At 47.4% G+C, this 16,002-nt stretch overlaps 1 protein-coding gene across 1 annotated transcript in view; it reads left to right on the forward strand.

Moving 5' to 3' along the window:
• The window catches only part of LOC137421022 (calcium uptake protein 3, mitochondrial), a 53,327-nt gene that overhangs the window by 9,607 nt on the left and 27,718 nt on the right, over positions 1–16,002 (forward strand). Inside the window, exons 8-9 of the mRNA XM_068106666.2 lie at positions 7,572–7,648; positions 7,782–7,944. Of these exons, the coding sequence (XP_067962767.2) occupies positions 7,572–7,648; positions 7,782–7,944 (240 nt within the window). The remainder of the gene's footprint in view (positions 1–7,571; positions 7,649–7,781; positions 7,945–16,002) is intronic.

The raw sequence follows: 16,002 nt of genomic DNA on the forward strand, positions 1-16,002 counted from the left end.
CGGTGGCAACGGTGAGCGTCGGCAATTCCAACAGCCTGCTGTACATAACGGACACCTTGTCCGGGCGCCGTTACCTGTGCGATACGGGAGCGCAGGTGAGTGTCGTTCCTGCCGGTACGTCCGACAAGCACACCGCGGGCCGAGGTCCCGCGCTGCTTGCGGCCAATGGTACGTCTATACGCACGTACGGAAAACGCTGTCTCTCTCTGCGGTTCGGAGGGCAGGTTTTCCGTTGGTCGTTCGTTTTGGCCGACGTGCCCATGGCACTGCTCGGCGCGGACTTCTTATGTGCTAATGGATTACTGGTCGATGTAAAGCGCAGAAGGCTTGTCCAGGCTGAGACGTTCAGCTCGCTCGCGTGTGCGCTGCCCGGCTCGTTGAGCAGCTCACAGAGCGGCTCATCGAGCGACTTGCTGAGCGGTTCCGTTCCGGCCAGGTTCATCTGTACGCTTCCGGCAGCGGACGAATTCGCCCGCATCCTCGCGGGTTTTCCGGCCCTCACGCGGCCGACCTTCTCGGCGGGGACCGTCAAGCACGGGGTGGAACACCACATCCCCACCGCCGGGCCACCGGTCTATGCCCGGGCACGCCGCCTCGAGCCGACGAAGCTCGCCGTAGCTAAAGCGGAGTTCGCTACGCTGGAGCGGCTCGGCATCGTGCGGCGCTCCGAGAGCGCGTGGGCGTCCCCGCTCCACATCGTGCCCAAGCCCGGCGGGGGATGGCGACCGTTCAGGGACTACCGGCGCCTAAACGACACCACCACCTCCGACCGCTACCCCGTCCCCCACATTCAGGGCTTTTCCGCCCGCTTGGCGAATATGTCCTTCTTTTCAAAGGTGGACCTCGTGCGCGGCTACCATCAGGTCCCTGTCAGGCCGGAGGACATCCCGAAGACGGCTGTCATCACGCCATTCGGGCTTTTCGAATTTCTTCGGATGCCCTTCGGTTTGAAAAATGCGGCTCAGGCGTTCCAGCGCCTCATGGACAGCGTCTTGCGCGGCTTGGATTTTTTGTACGTCTACCTGGACGACATCCTCGTCGCCAGCGCGTCCCGCGAAGAGCACCTACACCATCTCCGCACGCTCTTCGAACGTCTGGGCCAGCACGGCCTGATCGTGAACCCTGCCAAGTGCCGGTTCGGTGTTGCTGAAATCGACTTTTTGGGGCACCGCGTCACCAGGCACGGGGCCGTCCCCCTACCAGCCAAGGTGGAGGCGGTGAAGGGGTTGCCGCGCCCCCGCATGATCAAGGGGCTCCAGGAGTTCCTGGGCATGGTAAACTTTTACCATCGGTTCCTGCCCCGCATCGCCCAGCTCCTGCGCCCCTTACACGAGGCCCTTCGAGGGAAGCCGGGCAAAGGTGACGTTACCTGGACCGAGCAGATGGACGCGGCGTTCTCGGGCACGAAGCTCGCCTTGGCCAACGCCACCATGCTCGCGCACCCGGCGCTCGATGCACTGATCGCCCTCACCTCCGACGCCTCGGACTACGCGGTGGGCGCGGTGTACGAGCAATGGGTGCATGGAGCTTGGCAACCGCAGGCGTTCTTCAGCCGGCAGCTTCACCCGCCCGAACGCCGTTACAGCACCTTCGACCGCGAGTTGCTTGGCTTCGCCTGGCGGTCAGGCACTTCCGCCATCTGCTCGAGGGCCGTGCGTTCACGGCCTTCGTCGACCACAAGCCGCTGGTTTTTGCGATGGGCAAGGTCGCCGAGCCGTGGTCGGCCCGGCAACAGCCTCACCTCGCGGCCGTGTCCGAGTACACGACGGACATCCGGCACGTCGCGGGAAAGGACAACGCGGTGGCCGATTGCCTTTTCCGGGCCGTCGCCCACGCAGTCCACCTTGGCATCGACTATGCCCGGATGGCAGCGGACCAGGCCGCCGACCCCGGGGTCCAGGCCCTGCGGACCGCCGTCACGGGCCTCCGCGTCACCGAGGTGCCCTTCGACGGCGCGGGCACGGCCCTCGTTTGCGACGTCTCCCTCAGGCGGCCTCGCCCCATCGTGCCCGCGGGCTGGCAGCGCCAGGTTTTTGACGCCATCCACGGCCTGTCCCACCCGGGCACGAGGGCCTCCCAGCGGTTGGTCGCCGACAAGTTTGTCTGGCATGGCCTCCAGAAGGCCGTCCGCGGCTGGACCAGGACGTGCCTCGCGTGCCAGCGCGCAAAGGTGCACCGACACACCCAGGCCCCCTTGGCCCCGTTTACGGTGCCGGAACGTCGGTTCGACCACGTTCACGTGGACCTGGTGGGACCTCTGCCCCCCTCGCGGGGTTTCACCCATGTCCTCACCATGGTGGACCGCACCACCCGGTGGCCGGAGGCCGTGCCTTTGGCGGCGACGACGGCGGCAGACTTCGCGCAGGCGTTCATCGCCACCTGGGTCACCCGGTTCGGCGCCCCCTCGGACATCTCGTCTGACCGCGGCCCCCAGTTCACCTCGGAGCTCTGGGCCACGGTCGTGCGGGGGCTCGGGGTCCAGCTGCACCGAACCACGGCCTTCCACCCCCAGGCCAACGGCCTGTGCGAGCGATTCCACCGCTCGTTGAAAGCCGCGCTCCGGGCCACCCTCCACGATGGCAGCTGGGTCGACAGGCTCCCCTGGGTCCTGCTGGGCCTCCGGACGGCGCCCAAGGAGGACCTGCGCGCATCCGCGGCGGAGTTGGTCTTTGGACAACCGCTGCGGGTGCCGGGCGAGTTCCTCCCCGACCCCACGGCACCTTGGTCCGCGGCGCAGGAGCGTTCTGCGCTGCAGGAGACCGCCCGGAGGTTCGCCCCGGTGCCGACGGCGCACCACGGGCACCCTCCTACACACGTCGCCCCAGAGCTTCGCACCGCGGAGTACGTCTTCGTCCGGCACGACGCCCACCGGACACCACTGGGGCCCCCGTACGACGGGCCTTTCCGCGTGCTGGAGACCGGGGTGAAACATTTCACCCTGGACATCGGCGGCACTCCTGACCGGGTCTCCATAGACCGCCTCAAGCCGGCCCACCTCGACGTGGACCACCCACCGCCGGTGGCTCGGCCCCCGCGTCGGGGCCGCCCCCCTGCGGGCGGACCCCCGGCACCGCCCAGCCCCACAGGCACGCCGCCCCCCGGTCCGGCACCCATCCCGGGTACAGCCGGGGGCATCCCACCTGGCATCCCTGCACCCCGGACGACGCCAGTCGCCAGAGGGCGCTTCGGCCGGGTCATCCGTTTGCCCCGCAAACTGGCCCTCCAGGTGCGCGGGAATTCTGGGGGGGCGCGTGTGGCGGACATGAAAGCCCACTGGCGTGGTGACATCATTCCGCGCACCAAGTGGGCGGCGGCCAGGCCCGAGGGGTAGGCGTGGCCTCAGGATATACACCGGGTGCGCAGCCCGGAGCGCGCCAGTGCTACAGTGACCTCTTTGGAATAAAGAACTATAAACTTACCGCGTTGTCCGCTTCCTCCTTGGTAGCAAGTCACGCGCGTAGTACCGCGTGCTTCAGTGTCATCGATTTGGACGATTTTGATCATCTGTGATCTGAAATCTTTGCCTTGTTAGAACAAAAGTAAAATGCTAAAGGGTTAATCTTGCTCACATATTTGAATATATTCTGGGGTTCAGTATATTTACCTTGCATCTCCTTATCCACAAACACACTGTACAAGTGACACGTGACACGCTTTCTTATTTGCGCATGCGCATAGCAAGGTTCAGGGTTGATCGAGTAGGCGTGGGGAAGGGCGTGGCTTTGCCAAACTACGATGGCGTCAGTTGAGTACGAGAGAACACGCTCTCATAGAGTATCTGTACATATTTAACTGTATAAATGAACTGGAGAAACAAATTATAACAAAGGATTCTGCACCAAGTGAAACTCCAGTCATTGCCATTGAGAGAGGCCCAGCTCAGAAATACACACCGTCTGAATAATTGTTATCATATTTGAGTCGATGATGTTCCACTGATGTATAAACTTTATAGACGTGCTCACCAGTGGTGTACTGAGGGTGTCATAATTTATTTTTTTTGAATTAACATAATTGTTCCCCCTCGACCCCCTGCTTCCACCTCCCTCTCCCAAATCCCCAACCCCAGTAGCCATAGGTAATACTAATAGGGCATAAGGAAACTAGGATCTTTATATTTAAATATCAATCAATTGACCATTCACCACTCCAGGCGATGCAGTATGCCAAAACAAAGATGAAAGGAACACTAAATGTCAGTTCAAATATTTATTAAACTAGGGGGCCCGTTGGTCTATTGGACCAGATTTTAATTGGGGACTTTTGAGTCATCGGGGTCTTTTTGGTCTTCGGGGACTTTTGGGTTATCTGGGTTTTTTGGGTACTCGGGGCCTTTTTGTTCATCGGGACTTTTTGGTCATCTGCGTGTTTTGGGGACTTTTGGATCTTAGGGGAATTTGGGGTCATTAAGGTATTCTTGGTCATCAAGGTCTTTTGGGTCATAAAATACTTTTGGGTCATCTGGGTCTGTTGGGTCTTTGGGGGGTCTTTTGGGTCCTTGGGGACTTTTGTGTCTTTTGGGTCCTTGGGGACTTTTGTGTCTTTTGAGTCCTTGGGGACTTTTGTGTCTTTTGGGTGATTTGAGCCCTCGGGGACTTTTGGGTCATCTGGGTATTTTGGATCATCTGGGTATTTTGGGTCATCTGGGTATTTTGGGTCATCTGGGTATTTTGGGTCACCTGGGTATTTTGGGTCATCGAGGACTTTTGGGTCATCTCGGTGTTTTCGGTCCTCGGGGGTCTTTTGGGTCCTTGGGGTCTTTTGGATCTCAAGTGTCAAAGGGTCTTCCAAGGTCGAAAGGGTCTCAGCAGTATAAAGGGTTAATACGTACATTTGAATAGTACGTAATTAATTCTTAATGTCAAAAAGTATCACGCACACACACACACACACACACACACACACACACACACACACACACACACACACACCTCATTCATTTATAGTAGATTCAGTTCGCACACCTCATCCATTTATAGTTGATTCAGTTCGCACACCTCATCCATTTATAGTAGATTCAGTTCGGACACCTCATCCATTTATAGTCGATTCAGTTCGCACACCTCATCCATTTATAGTAGATTCAGTTCGCACACCTCATCCATTTATAGTAGATTAAGTTCGCACACCTCATCCATTTATAGTAGATTCAGTTCACACACCTCATCCATTTATAGTAGATTCAGTTCGCACACCTCATCCATTTATAGTAGATTCAGTTCGCACACCTCATCCATTTATAGTCGATTCAGTTCGCACACCTCATCCATTTATAGTCGATTCAGTTCGCACACCTCATCCATTTATAGTAGATTCAGTTCGCACACCTCATCCATTTATAGTCGATTCAATTTGGTGGATCCCTTGTTCAAGCTGTTCTATACCACGACATCAGTGATGCGCCGACGTAGCGAATCTGCCGTCGAGAAACCGTGACTCGAGATGGTTATTGATCACGTGGTTTGCTTTTGCCTTGACCCGGGATTGGAGGGTTCTTGATCACTTGTGCGATGTGTAGCACTGGTACCTCGCTATTTTATTCTATTTTAATAAACTAGGGCATGCCCGTACTATATCTATATCTAAAATTATATCCCCCCCCTCTATTTACATGAAATGGTTTGGTCCAAAGCGAACGGCTTGCGGAGTTTGGTAAAGAAATCGCCATAGCGTGCACAAACGCGCAGGAAAGCGAAAGAATCGCAAATTAGTTTTAATTAGTTTTAAAACATAGTTTAACGCCAACATAGCGGCAACATAGTTTGCCAACGTGAAATAAATGAATACGCTCTCAAATGTGCCGTCCGAGGCAGAGTCTGTTCGCCACGTTCGGCACACGTGATAACTCGCTGCTCTCTGATTGGTTGAATCGTTTTTTGGACATAGCTCGGTAACTACTTGTCCGATTAATATGAAACCTTGAAAAGGCACATCCTCAGGTCCCCAGCAATATACCTGGCAAGTTTCAAGTATATCGGACCCGTGGTTGTCGAGAAACAGCGGTCACAGACAAACACACAGACATACACACACACATACACACACACACACACACACACACACACACACACACACACACACACACACACACACACACACACAGAGATTACTGGAATTATAGATAGATGTCACACTGAAAAACAAGGCATTTCACGAAGCAGGATATTTCTGCTGATATTATTTGATTCCACATTCACATTTTTCACCCATAACGCCGACACTGAGGCAAATGTGTCTAGCGGCCCCACCCCATCAAGCTGATTGACAGTCATAGCCACGCCTACCACGGTTCTTTTTTTTTTTTTTTTTTTTTTACAAAGGGATGTAGTTTTCTGTACTTTTCGTGGAATCCTTTTGAAGCTATTAGAATTATAATACCAAAGGATGTTGCAGGAAATAAACCTCTCTCTGATGGTAACAGAATCATTGCCATTGATAGAGGCAGCTCGGAAATATGCCGTCTGAAGAAGAGTACACTCTGATATTATCCGATTCTGGATTTGGATCTTCACCAAAATCTAATCATTTCATCTTTATCACACACCCAACCTCTCTACCAAATTTGCATTCCGTTCTGCATTCTAGCTCTTCCATGAGCCTTAACTATGTATTCAAAAAAGGAGTAACAAATTGCTCTGTGTTGTTGTTGTTGTTGTTTCTGCTTCATCTGTAGAGGCAGAATCTGACAAAGATGAGGATGAGGAACCACAAGAAAATAAGAAAAACTTTGAGGCTATGGACATTATTGATGTCTTGATTGAATGTATTGATGAATCCTCTAATGTGGAGCTGCAGGCTTCCCATGAACATTGAAGGATGCCGAGGGAGCTCATAATGCAGGAGCAGTTGCACAGATCCACTCACCTGAAAATTCCCTCCTCCTTTAATCCTGCACCTCGTCCCAGATCAGTGTCTACAGACAGCAGCATGTGACATGCACACCCTACAATTTATTCTCGTCTGCCTTCTGGTCCCGGTGTTGGCATCATTCTGACATCAGTTTAATCACTCGTGCGCCACGTTTTGCAAATTTTCGAGTCATTCAGAATAATGTGTTTGTGCATTTCATTCTTTTCTGTTTCGGATAATTCGGACACACCTCCCCTCAATTAGTCGGGATTAGCGAGGTTTCACTGGATATAGAACAGGTCAGGATGTAACTGAGCAAAACGAACAGTGGAAAGAGGGGTGGAGGAGGGGTGGAGATGCACCAACACCAGGGTCGAGGGACAAAATAGAGGGAGAAAAAAATATAAGTAGGGCAAGACACATGGGGTGGACAAGGTGGATGCAAAAGCAAATTCTCAGGAAGGAAAAACTGGAAAAGTAATCATGATGGAACATTCCAATGGACCCACTGATTACAACACCTGAGTTGTTGGAGTCCTATGGGCCTATTCATGATTTGAGACGCATTAGATGAAATAATCGAGTCGTTTGCACAGCAATAACCACCTTCAGTACAACAATGAAGCACCTATATGTTCACTTGATGATGTCAGCATTGTATAAAGGTGGATCTGAATTACATGTCTGCCTTCTGTGTATCTTATTTTACTTCCGCATTTTAGGATGTGGATACTACACTTACGGTGCATCTCTTTGGGGGCAAAGGGCAGCAGTATCTGACCTACTCTTCCTTCCAATGGTGAGTGTTTGGTATGAATGGTTTTGGTCACCGACCCCATGAAAGCTCATCGTGTTGACGAGCCATCTTTAATCGCATGGTGCTGGTGCGAAATGGCAATGCGAGTTCGATCCACTTGCGTTTCCCTCTCCAGTTTTGTTCAAGCTGTTCAGCGCGAAGTCGCTTCTCTGGAGTTTAACCACACAGCGCGGGGCCTTCCCTACCTCAACGGAGGTGACTTTGTAAGGACTATCCTTAAACACACTTCGCTGTCCCCGAAGGCTGAAAGCTTGGCCTGGAAAGCTGATCACATTGAGGTAATAAATGATCCTCTCTAACAGATATTTTTGTATTTTGAAGCTTGCATTTTGTTGCCGTGGTACACTTAGTTATATTAATATCGTTGTTCATAAAGTACTCGATTGCCTAGTTCTACGTTAACCTCACATTGCACACACTCTACCCCATCTGGAAGTGGGGTAACAATGGAGAATTGGATCGTACATATTTCGCAACATAGTTTGAGCACATCCTTGGTTAAAGTGAATCCTTAAACACATCCCATGTTCCTCATTACTGAACGAGCATCTGATTATTACGACTGGGAATCTCTGCACCCCTGATCCCACTCAAATCTCCACCCCTACCCTCCCCATGTACCATTGCCTTCCTATATCGGGCATTAATAAGCTTCCGCCTTGTTGGAATCGTTTGAATGGACTTTGAGAAACCAGCATTGATTTTAAAAATCTATATATTGAAGCATGACTGGGAAGTATTAGGAACTTCTACACCACTCCCCCTAAACCCATTCCCCCTCCCCCCCCCCCCTTCCACCATTGTATTTATTATACACACTGCCAAGATTGCTATATATGTGGTATATGAGCACATGCGGATGGCATATTATGAACCGGTGATTTAGAGGACAATCTTTATATTCCCCTCACAAATGAGCCCACGATCTGGAATGACTGGCTTAACGATGCCGATTGGGCGTGGCCTGACTGACCCGGGAGAGGAATGGACCTCGAGGAGGCAAAGGAAGATGCTCAGAGTCTGAGCTGAACTGAGAATTTCAGACAGAGGACAGATTGAGCCAGGGTCGATGCCGGAGCACGTACCCAGAGGTGTGCACAAGACCCCAGAACGTCTTTGTTCTCACCCGTGCTGTCGGCCATGATGCATCGGACGTGCTATTTCTCTCCTTCCCTCACTCGTCATCTGTTATCTCCCGCATGCTGGGTTTATTTATTCCTTTTTCCATCCCACAAAATACCACTCATCCTCTGTTCAGGTCTGTGGCCATACTTTTCCTGTTGCTATAGCATAAGTACATGTTACGTGTGTTATTTTGCTTGGCTCCGTCATCACACGTGTCCTTGTTTATTGAATCGTATTGCAACTATTGTTGCCATCTTGATTATTAGTCCCCTACCAGTGTACACCGGAGGGGACTATAGGTTTGCACTCCGTCCCTCCGTCTGTCTGTCAGTCCGTCAGTCCGTCACGCAAAGAACAGTTTTCCGGATTTTTTTCTAAACGCTTAATGCTAATGATTTTAAACTTCGTACATGGTTTCCTCATGATAAGTCACAGATAAAGTTCGAACTTCACGACGTTTCGATCATTTTTGACAAAGTTATGGCACTTTGAACTTTGGGAATTCTGATAATTCTGATGATGAAAAAAAATAAAATAAAAAATCCTCAACTCGGTGCCTTTTTAAGTTTTAATTTCCTTTAAAAACCATTTTCTCTGCAGTAATAGGACCGATTGAGATCAAATTTTCACCATAGGAGGGACTCGGTCTGTAGAATATTTTAATGGTAATTATGACGTGGTTCGGCCGTGGTTCGGCCGCCATATTGTTTTTTGTGAAAACACGAAAACCCCTTTTTCTCTGCAACGGCTGAACAGATCGAGGCCAAACTTTGCAGGCAGAATCGCATACCCATGACGAATAAAGAAAGTCAGCGAGCATGACCTCATGCGTCACATGGTTTCAGAGTTATGACGTTTTTAAACATGAACCTTTAAAACCGAGCCCCTCCCTCATTTTTGATCCAATCGAGGGGAAACTTCACAGATCTGTTCAGCATGTCAGTCTACTAAAATGTCCTTTTGGAATTTGCGATAGGGCACGTGGTTTGGCAGATATCGTTAATTAAACGAAAATATTTAAAAAAAATGGATATCTCTTGAATCGCTAGTACCTCAGACCGTGAGTTGGTAATTATATAATTCACACAGTGCAATATGTGCAGGCTGCTCCACGGAGCGACCTTGCGGGCTTATCAACGAGGCGAGGCGTGACACACATGTGTCTCAGCATACCTCAGATCAAGAGACCAGCATCAACCGTGCATAAATTTGTATAGTCGATCATTTTTGACAAAGTTATGGCACTGTGAACTTTGGTAGGGGACATGTATTGCAGCACAATACTCAGAATGCTTGTTCCTATTAAAATGCTTAAAGTGGGTGAAGCTGCCATCTTTGTTATATTTAGTGGGGAAGCCTGTTAGAACAGACGCTCCTGTGGGTTTGGGCATGATCTAGGGTCACATAACTGCTCACACCCTCACTTTCAAATGGGGATTATTAAAAGATCACTCTGCCCATGTTCTGGGGGTGAGCACCGAGTATACGTGCTCCACTAAAGACCTGTATACGTTACAACATACTTATGAACAATTGTCATTTATTTCACTTGTTCTTCACCAACTCCCATAAGGTAGGAACAACTCCTCCACGCACTCATTGCCTGTACGTGGCACCAAACCTGGACTCAAGTTATGTGACCTCACATGGTGGAATCGTCATGCCGCATGTTAAACTAATCGTCCTTTTCATCAGTTTTTGAGCAAATTATTTTCCCCATGCTTTTTGAAAAAAAATAAAAATAAATGGAATATTGTAATCGGTTCCTTTCTGTCTTATCTTTCTGCGTGTCCATCCTTAATGCTATGTCCTCCTAAACAGTTGTGCAGAAATTCACCAAATTTGGTAGTTATGATCACCATGTGGCAAGAAGGTGCGAGAGCGGAGTCAAAAGGTCCAATACCGAAGAATGCAACTACGGGCCACATTTTTCAATTAAAGTTTGTACATGCAATTAACATTGGGGGCATGAAATGAAATTGGGGGCATTGGGGGCATGAAATTGGCGCATGAAATATGTAACAATTTTTTATTTGATCTCCCAGAGGTGGGCACTTAGGGTCATGGAGTCAAAACGCGGAAAAAATATTTTAAACTCAAAGTTTGATATTGGGTCATTCCTGGTGGAACTTTTTGCCATTTTTAAACTTTGCTTTAGGTGGGAATTGTAGAGATTTGCGATGGCGTGCCATCAACTTTGCTCTAGTTTTATTTATTTGTATTCAGGATATGAAGGAAGTAGAGTACGGGGAAGACCGAGAAAGACTTGGCTAAAGGTGGTGGAAGAAGGAATGTGTGCAAGGGGGTTAAGGGGAGATGCAGAAAATAGGGCAAAATGGAGAAGATTGTCATGGGGACCGCAAGGCTAACCCCCCTTCTTAGCAGGGAAAATGGCCTTAAAATGCCTGTTGTTGTTGTTGTTGTTGTTGTATTCAGCATACGTCACCATGCCATTTGTAAAAGGAAACCTAGTTGCTTTCTATTCGGGTTTTCTTTGAGTTGAATTAAAGTTTTTTGCTTAATTCCCTGTTTTTATTCCCTCTGCCGACGAAGTCGCCGGAGGTATTATGTTTTCATGTTGTCTGTCCGTCCGTCTGTCTGTGATAGGTTTTCATTATCACAATGACTTGAGAATGGCTGAATGGATTCCAAGTCAAACTTGGTGCAGGTATGTATAATGAGGTAAAGCTGAACTGATTAAATTTTGGGATCAAGAGGTCAAAGGTCAGTCTATAATAGGTTTATACCTTGAGAACGGCTGAAGGGATAAAAGTCAAACTCGGTACAGGTAGGTATAATGATGTAAAGATGAACTGATTCGATTTTAGGGTCATGGGGTCAGAGGTCATGTTCGGTTAAAAAAAAATCTGTTACCAAGCTAACTTGTGAACTGGTGATGGGCTTTTGACAAAACTTTTATATAAGTATAGTTTTTTAGGTTTTCAAACCTTTATTTTAGGTTTTAGTGGAATGATGTAAAAATGTGGGCGGAGGCATATCGGTCGACGGTGCGACGTCGAAGCCTGCTATTCTAGTTTTGTTAAGAGTCTTGAAATATTTCAAATTTGGCATTTTAAAAGTTCTTTTTAATTTTTTCCCCCTGATTTTGATGCAGGTTGGCAGGTATGTGGATTGCATGTAATGTTCCTGTATCCAAGCATACTGCATGTCATGCCTCTATCTACCTGTCCTATATATGCCCATATTTCTCCCTTTCCCATGCATTGTCATTGCTAGCCTTTTCCCATGTCACCTTTCATTTGATTATGCATGGCAATTTGGCGTCCTTTATCCCATAAGGAAAATCGTCTAAGGTACTTGCTATGCAGAACGAGGACATTTGGGGAGAATGTATAAATGTAACCTTTAGGGGATTTCAACCTGAGGTCATAATTTCAAGAGGCACCTGCTCAGACAGGATAGTCAAAAGATCCAATGCACTCACAATCTTCAAAACTCTCACCATCTGAAATCCATGTACCCTTCTGGCCGAGCTCAACGTAGCTCGGCCTTTGATTGCAGCCATAATCCCAGGATGGGGAGGATGCCAGGGTTCTCACATGCTTGCCTCGGTGGGGAAGACCCGCTACTCCAGAAATTGTTAGTTTATGTGAGCAATGTTTGGCGTTATAATGGTGTTTGATCTCATGATGAAAAATGCTGACATTACACGGCTGAGGAGACTCGAAGATGCAAAATTGGCCTTCTGAGCTCTGTCTAAAGGCAAGCTTTCAGCAGACTAGTAATCAGACTAGAGACAGTTTTTTGTGTGCATTATCATGGCACTGCTCGGAGGAGTTAAGAGAATAATGTGACATGTTGTTTTAAAGGTTTTATAAAGGTTTTACCTTCAATTCAATATGGCTGCCAGACCATGTGACATATCATGTTTAAATCTTCAAACTATATTCACCATGGCTCGTCGATCATCTTTATGAAATTTCGTATTAATTAAGAGGTTCAAGAGAATTTTTTTTAGGTTTTAGTGAAATCCAATATGGCTGTTATATTATGTAACAGATGACGTCATGTAAGTCTAATTCCTCACTCACATCAGGTCATCGATCAGATATATGAAGTTTCAAATAACGATTTTGATTCAACCAATTATGTCTGGAATACCACTTCCCCGATGAAATCATTATCGCCCTATAAACCCCAAGGGGAGTTGATGACATATGCCAAGTTTCAATTTTTAAGTGGAGAAGCCGCTTCAATATTTGGCTTTGTCCTTCCTTCCTTCCATCCGTCAAAAATAAAGAAGAACCTTTCTAACCCACCGTGTTTAATTCTAAAAGGTTCTAAAGTGTAATTGTAGCCGTTTAAAAGGGTCCTAAAGGGTAATTCTAATGGGTTCTAAGGGCTTCTAAAGTGTAATTAAAATGGGGTTTCGTGGTTTCTAGGCTTTTCCTATTTCATATTTAGAATGCCGAATGAACCGCTTCCTTCAGACACGGGAGCAATTTTCTTTTTTGTTGAGCGGTTTTGGAGATGATGTCCAAATTTCTTTCCTTTAAACCAATATGGCTGCCATACCATGTGCCCGATGATGTCAGAGTTATAAATAAAATATTTTCCATGGGGAGTCCCTCCTATGTTAAAGTTTGGTATTGAACGGCCAAGTGGTTGCAGAAGAAAAATTTAAATCGAAAATATATAGATGAGGACACAGACACAGGCCGTCAACGTTTACCTTGGATATCCATATATTCCTTGGAGCTGTATCTTGTGGTAAAACATGCATATTCACACCATCTTTGGTTGTGCAGTATTGCTCCAACCAGCAACTTTGCATCCTTGTGGCATTCTCACTACTTTTTCAGAGTTCAGAGCGTATGTAGGCCGCACGCAAGCGCAAGTCCCACAGAAAAAGTATCCTCGAGATGACGTGGCAGGTTACGTGATGTATGACGTAATCATATCGGCTTTTGTTTGGGAGCAGGGCCAATCAAGCGTTCAAGGACACAACAAAAAAAATTAAAATCTTCGTTTTAAATTGTTTATTCAAGAAAAAAACAACGATTAAGTGTTAAGTGAAGCGATATCTATTCATTAAACCAAACGTGATTTTCTGATTCTGTGGACCATAAGTAGGCTATGAGCCAGACCCTCAAATTTTCGACATTATGCTCAATCAGAGGGAGGATGGCTAACAGTTATTTTTGGCAAGGCCAGGGACCCCTAGTGCTGAAAAAAATGTGATAGCAGTGTGAAACTCTTAGCCGTATCTGTGTTATCATCACATTTGTCAGACCACCCCAATAACGCTTTCGGTAATTTTTCCGCCTAAGATTTAGGGGGTAGGGTTCGTTTTGGGGCTTTCAAATAATATCTCCTATATGTATCAGTTAGTGTTGTATACCAGGTGAAAGGTAATTGATGATGTATAGAAAGTGCCTGTGTGATATATAGTAACCTCTTTATGATCATTAAAACATAATTATTTCCGCCAACCCTCAAAAATTTATCACAAAATCCCCAATGAAAACAAAATTAGGCAAAAATTCAGTTTGGCGGATATTAAATGAATTTTTGAATTTGAGAAACACACAGTATGATTAAAGTCAAATTTGGGCCTTAAATCTCATACACCTTGATAAAGATGAGAAAATCCAATATACAGTAGTTGCTGTAACCATGACCTAAAATCCATAAATGTATATCTTTCCGCTCTTATGATATATTGATTTACATTTTACGATTTTTGACCGACAGCATGTATATAGTTTGTATACCATTATTGGTCTAAAAATAGTATATATAATATTGGGATGTCAGCCATATATAGGCCAAAAAGTACTGAAATTGGTGTCAGAAATGTCTAATTCTAAAAATATGAAGGCATTATGACCAAACTGTATGTGGTGTTCTTGAATATACCACAGACGTATGATGCATGTGATGATTAACCTACTCCATGTATATGTATGTATCCTGATGTACCCTAACTTGGCGAGATAATTTACATCATATTCATGCAAACGTTTTTAGTCTTGTAGTGTTGTATGGTTCTCTTATATTACCAGCTATACATAAAGTAAACCAAAGGAAAACAATGTACTTTCTATTTAAGCAACATATATTTATAGACCATACCATAAAGTACACGAGTTATCAATTCAGCGTACACCATATTTGTTACACATATGTACATGATCTTTCTCCATACAGTTCTACAATTCAGAAGTTATCCTCGTCATCGTCGTCGTCTTCTTCATCGTCTTCTGCCGAACTGTCATCACTCTCACCATACACTCTCTGGTTGTCACATGTGGTGAGTTTGCACATGTCTGTGCACTTCAAACCACTGGCCATGCAGACACACATGGGTAGTGTGCATCTTTTCGAACAGGTGCATGCCAGTAAATCCAGAACCGCCTGTGGTGTGGGCTGTCCTTGCATCCAGTCGACTGCCAGCTGCACGCGACCATCCCGGGTATCCCAGTGCCATCCTTTCCCGATTGGACTCGGTACTGCTGGATCCATCTTGAGACTCCTCTTCCAAATAGCGGCTTGATAGTTGGCTCGCTGTGCATGTTTGGTTAAGCAGTCTTTGCACGGAGGTAGCTGGTGACTGTCGATCTCTCCCCTCTTGGCACAGAACAGGTGATATCTCAAGTCATTCACCTTCACTGTCCCCGACTTCGGTGCGTACATGAGACAAGAGAAGTTCTCCAATTTATCCATCAGTTCCTCACTGATGTCCCAGTCCTCTCCCAGCTGTGTACATGCATCCTGCACATCTTTGTTGGTTCTGATGAGTTTTAGTGCAGTCAGTTTTCCTCGTCCAGCGAACGTGCTGACTGTGTCGCATCCGGTATAGGCATGCATTCCAATTAGGGCCTGACATACATTTGTGCCGACTGACTTTCCTATTTTCCCTATGTCTAGGATTTTAGCCCTTGCTTTGGTGCCACATTTCTGAAACAACTTGGCATGAATCTTGGTATGAAATGCCAAGCCAATGACAAGTACGTCGGTGTCATCTGAGCTAATAAGCACAGACTGGTATCCATGTGCAGCAGCATGGGCAGCATGCAAGAACAGACGACCATCTGCTTCCTCGTGTGTGCTTTCCAGGGCCACTACTTCTTGGCTAGCATCAGATGTGATCTGATAACACTTGTCATCGCATGTTACAAAGAGAACCTTTCCCTGTAGGCATCTGATGTACTCTGGTTTCTTCCACTCTTCGACCAGGAACATGATAA

Source organism: Myxine glutinosa, chromosome 2 (genome assembly GCF_964187855.1).
Source record: "Myxine glutinosa chromosome 2, kmMyxGlut1.1, whole genome shotgun sequence".
NCBI lineage: Eukaryota > Metazoa > Chordata > Myxini > Myxiniformes > Myxinidae > Myxine > Myxine glutinosa.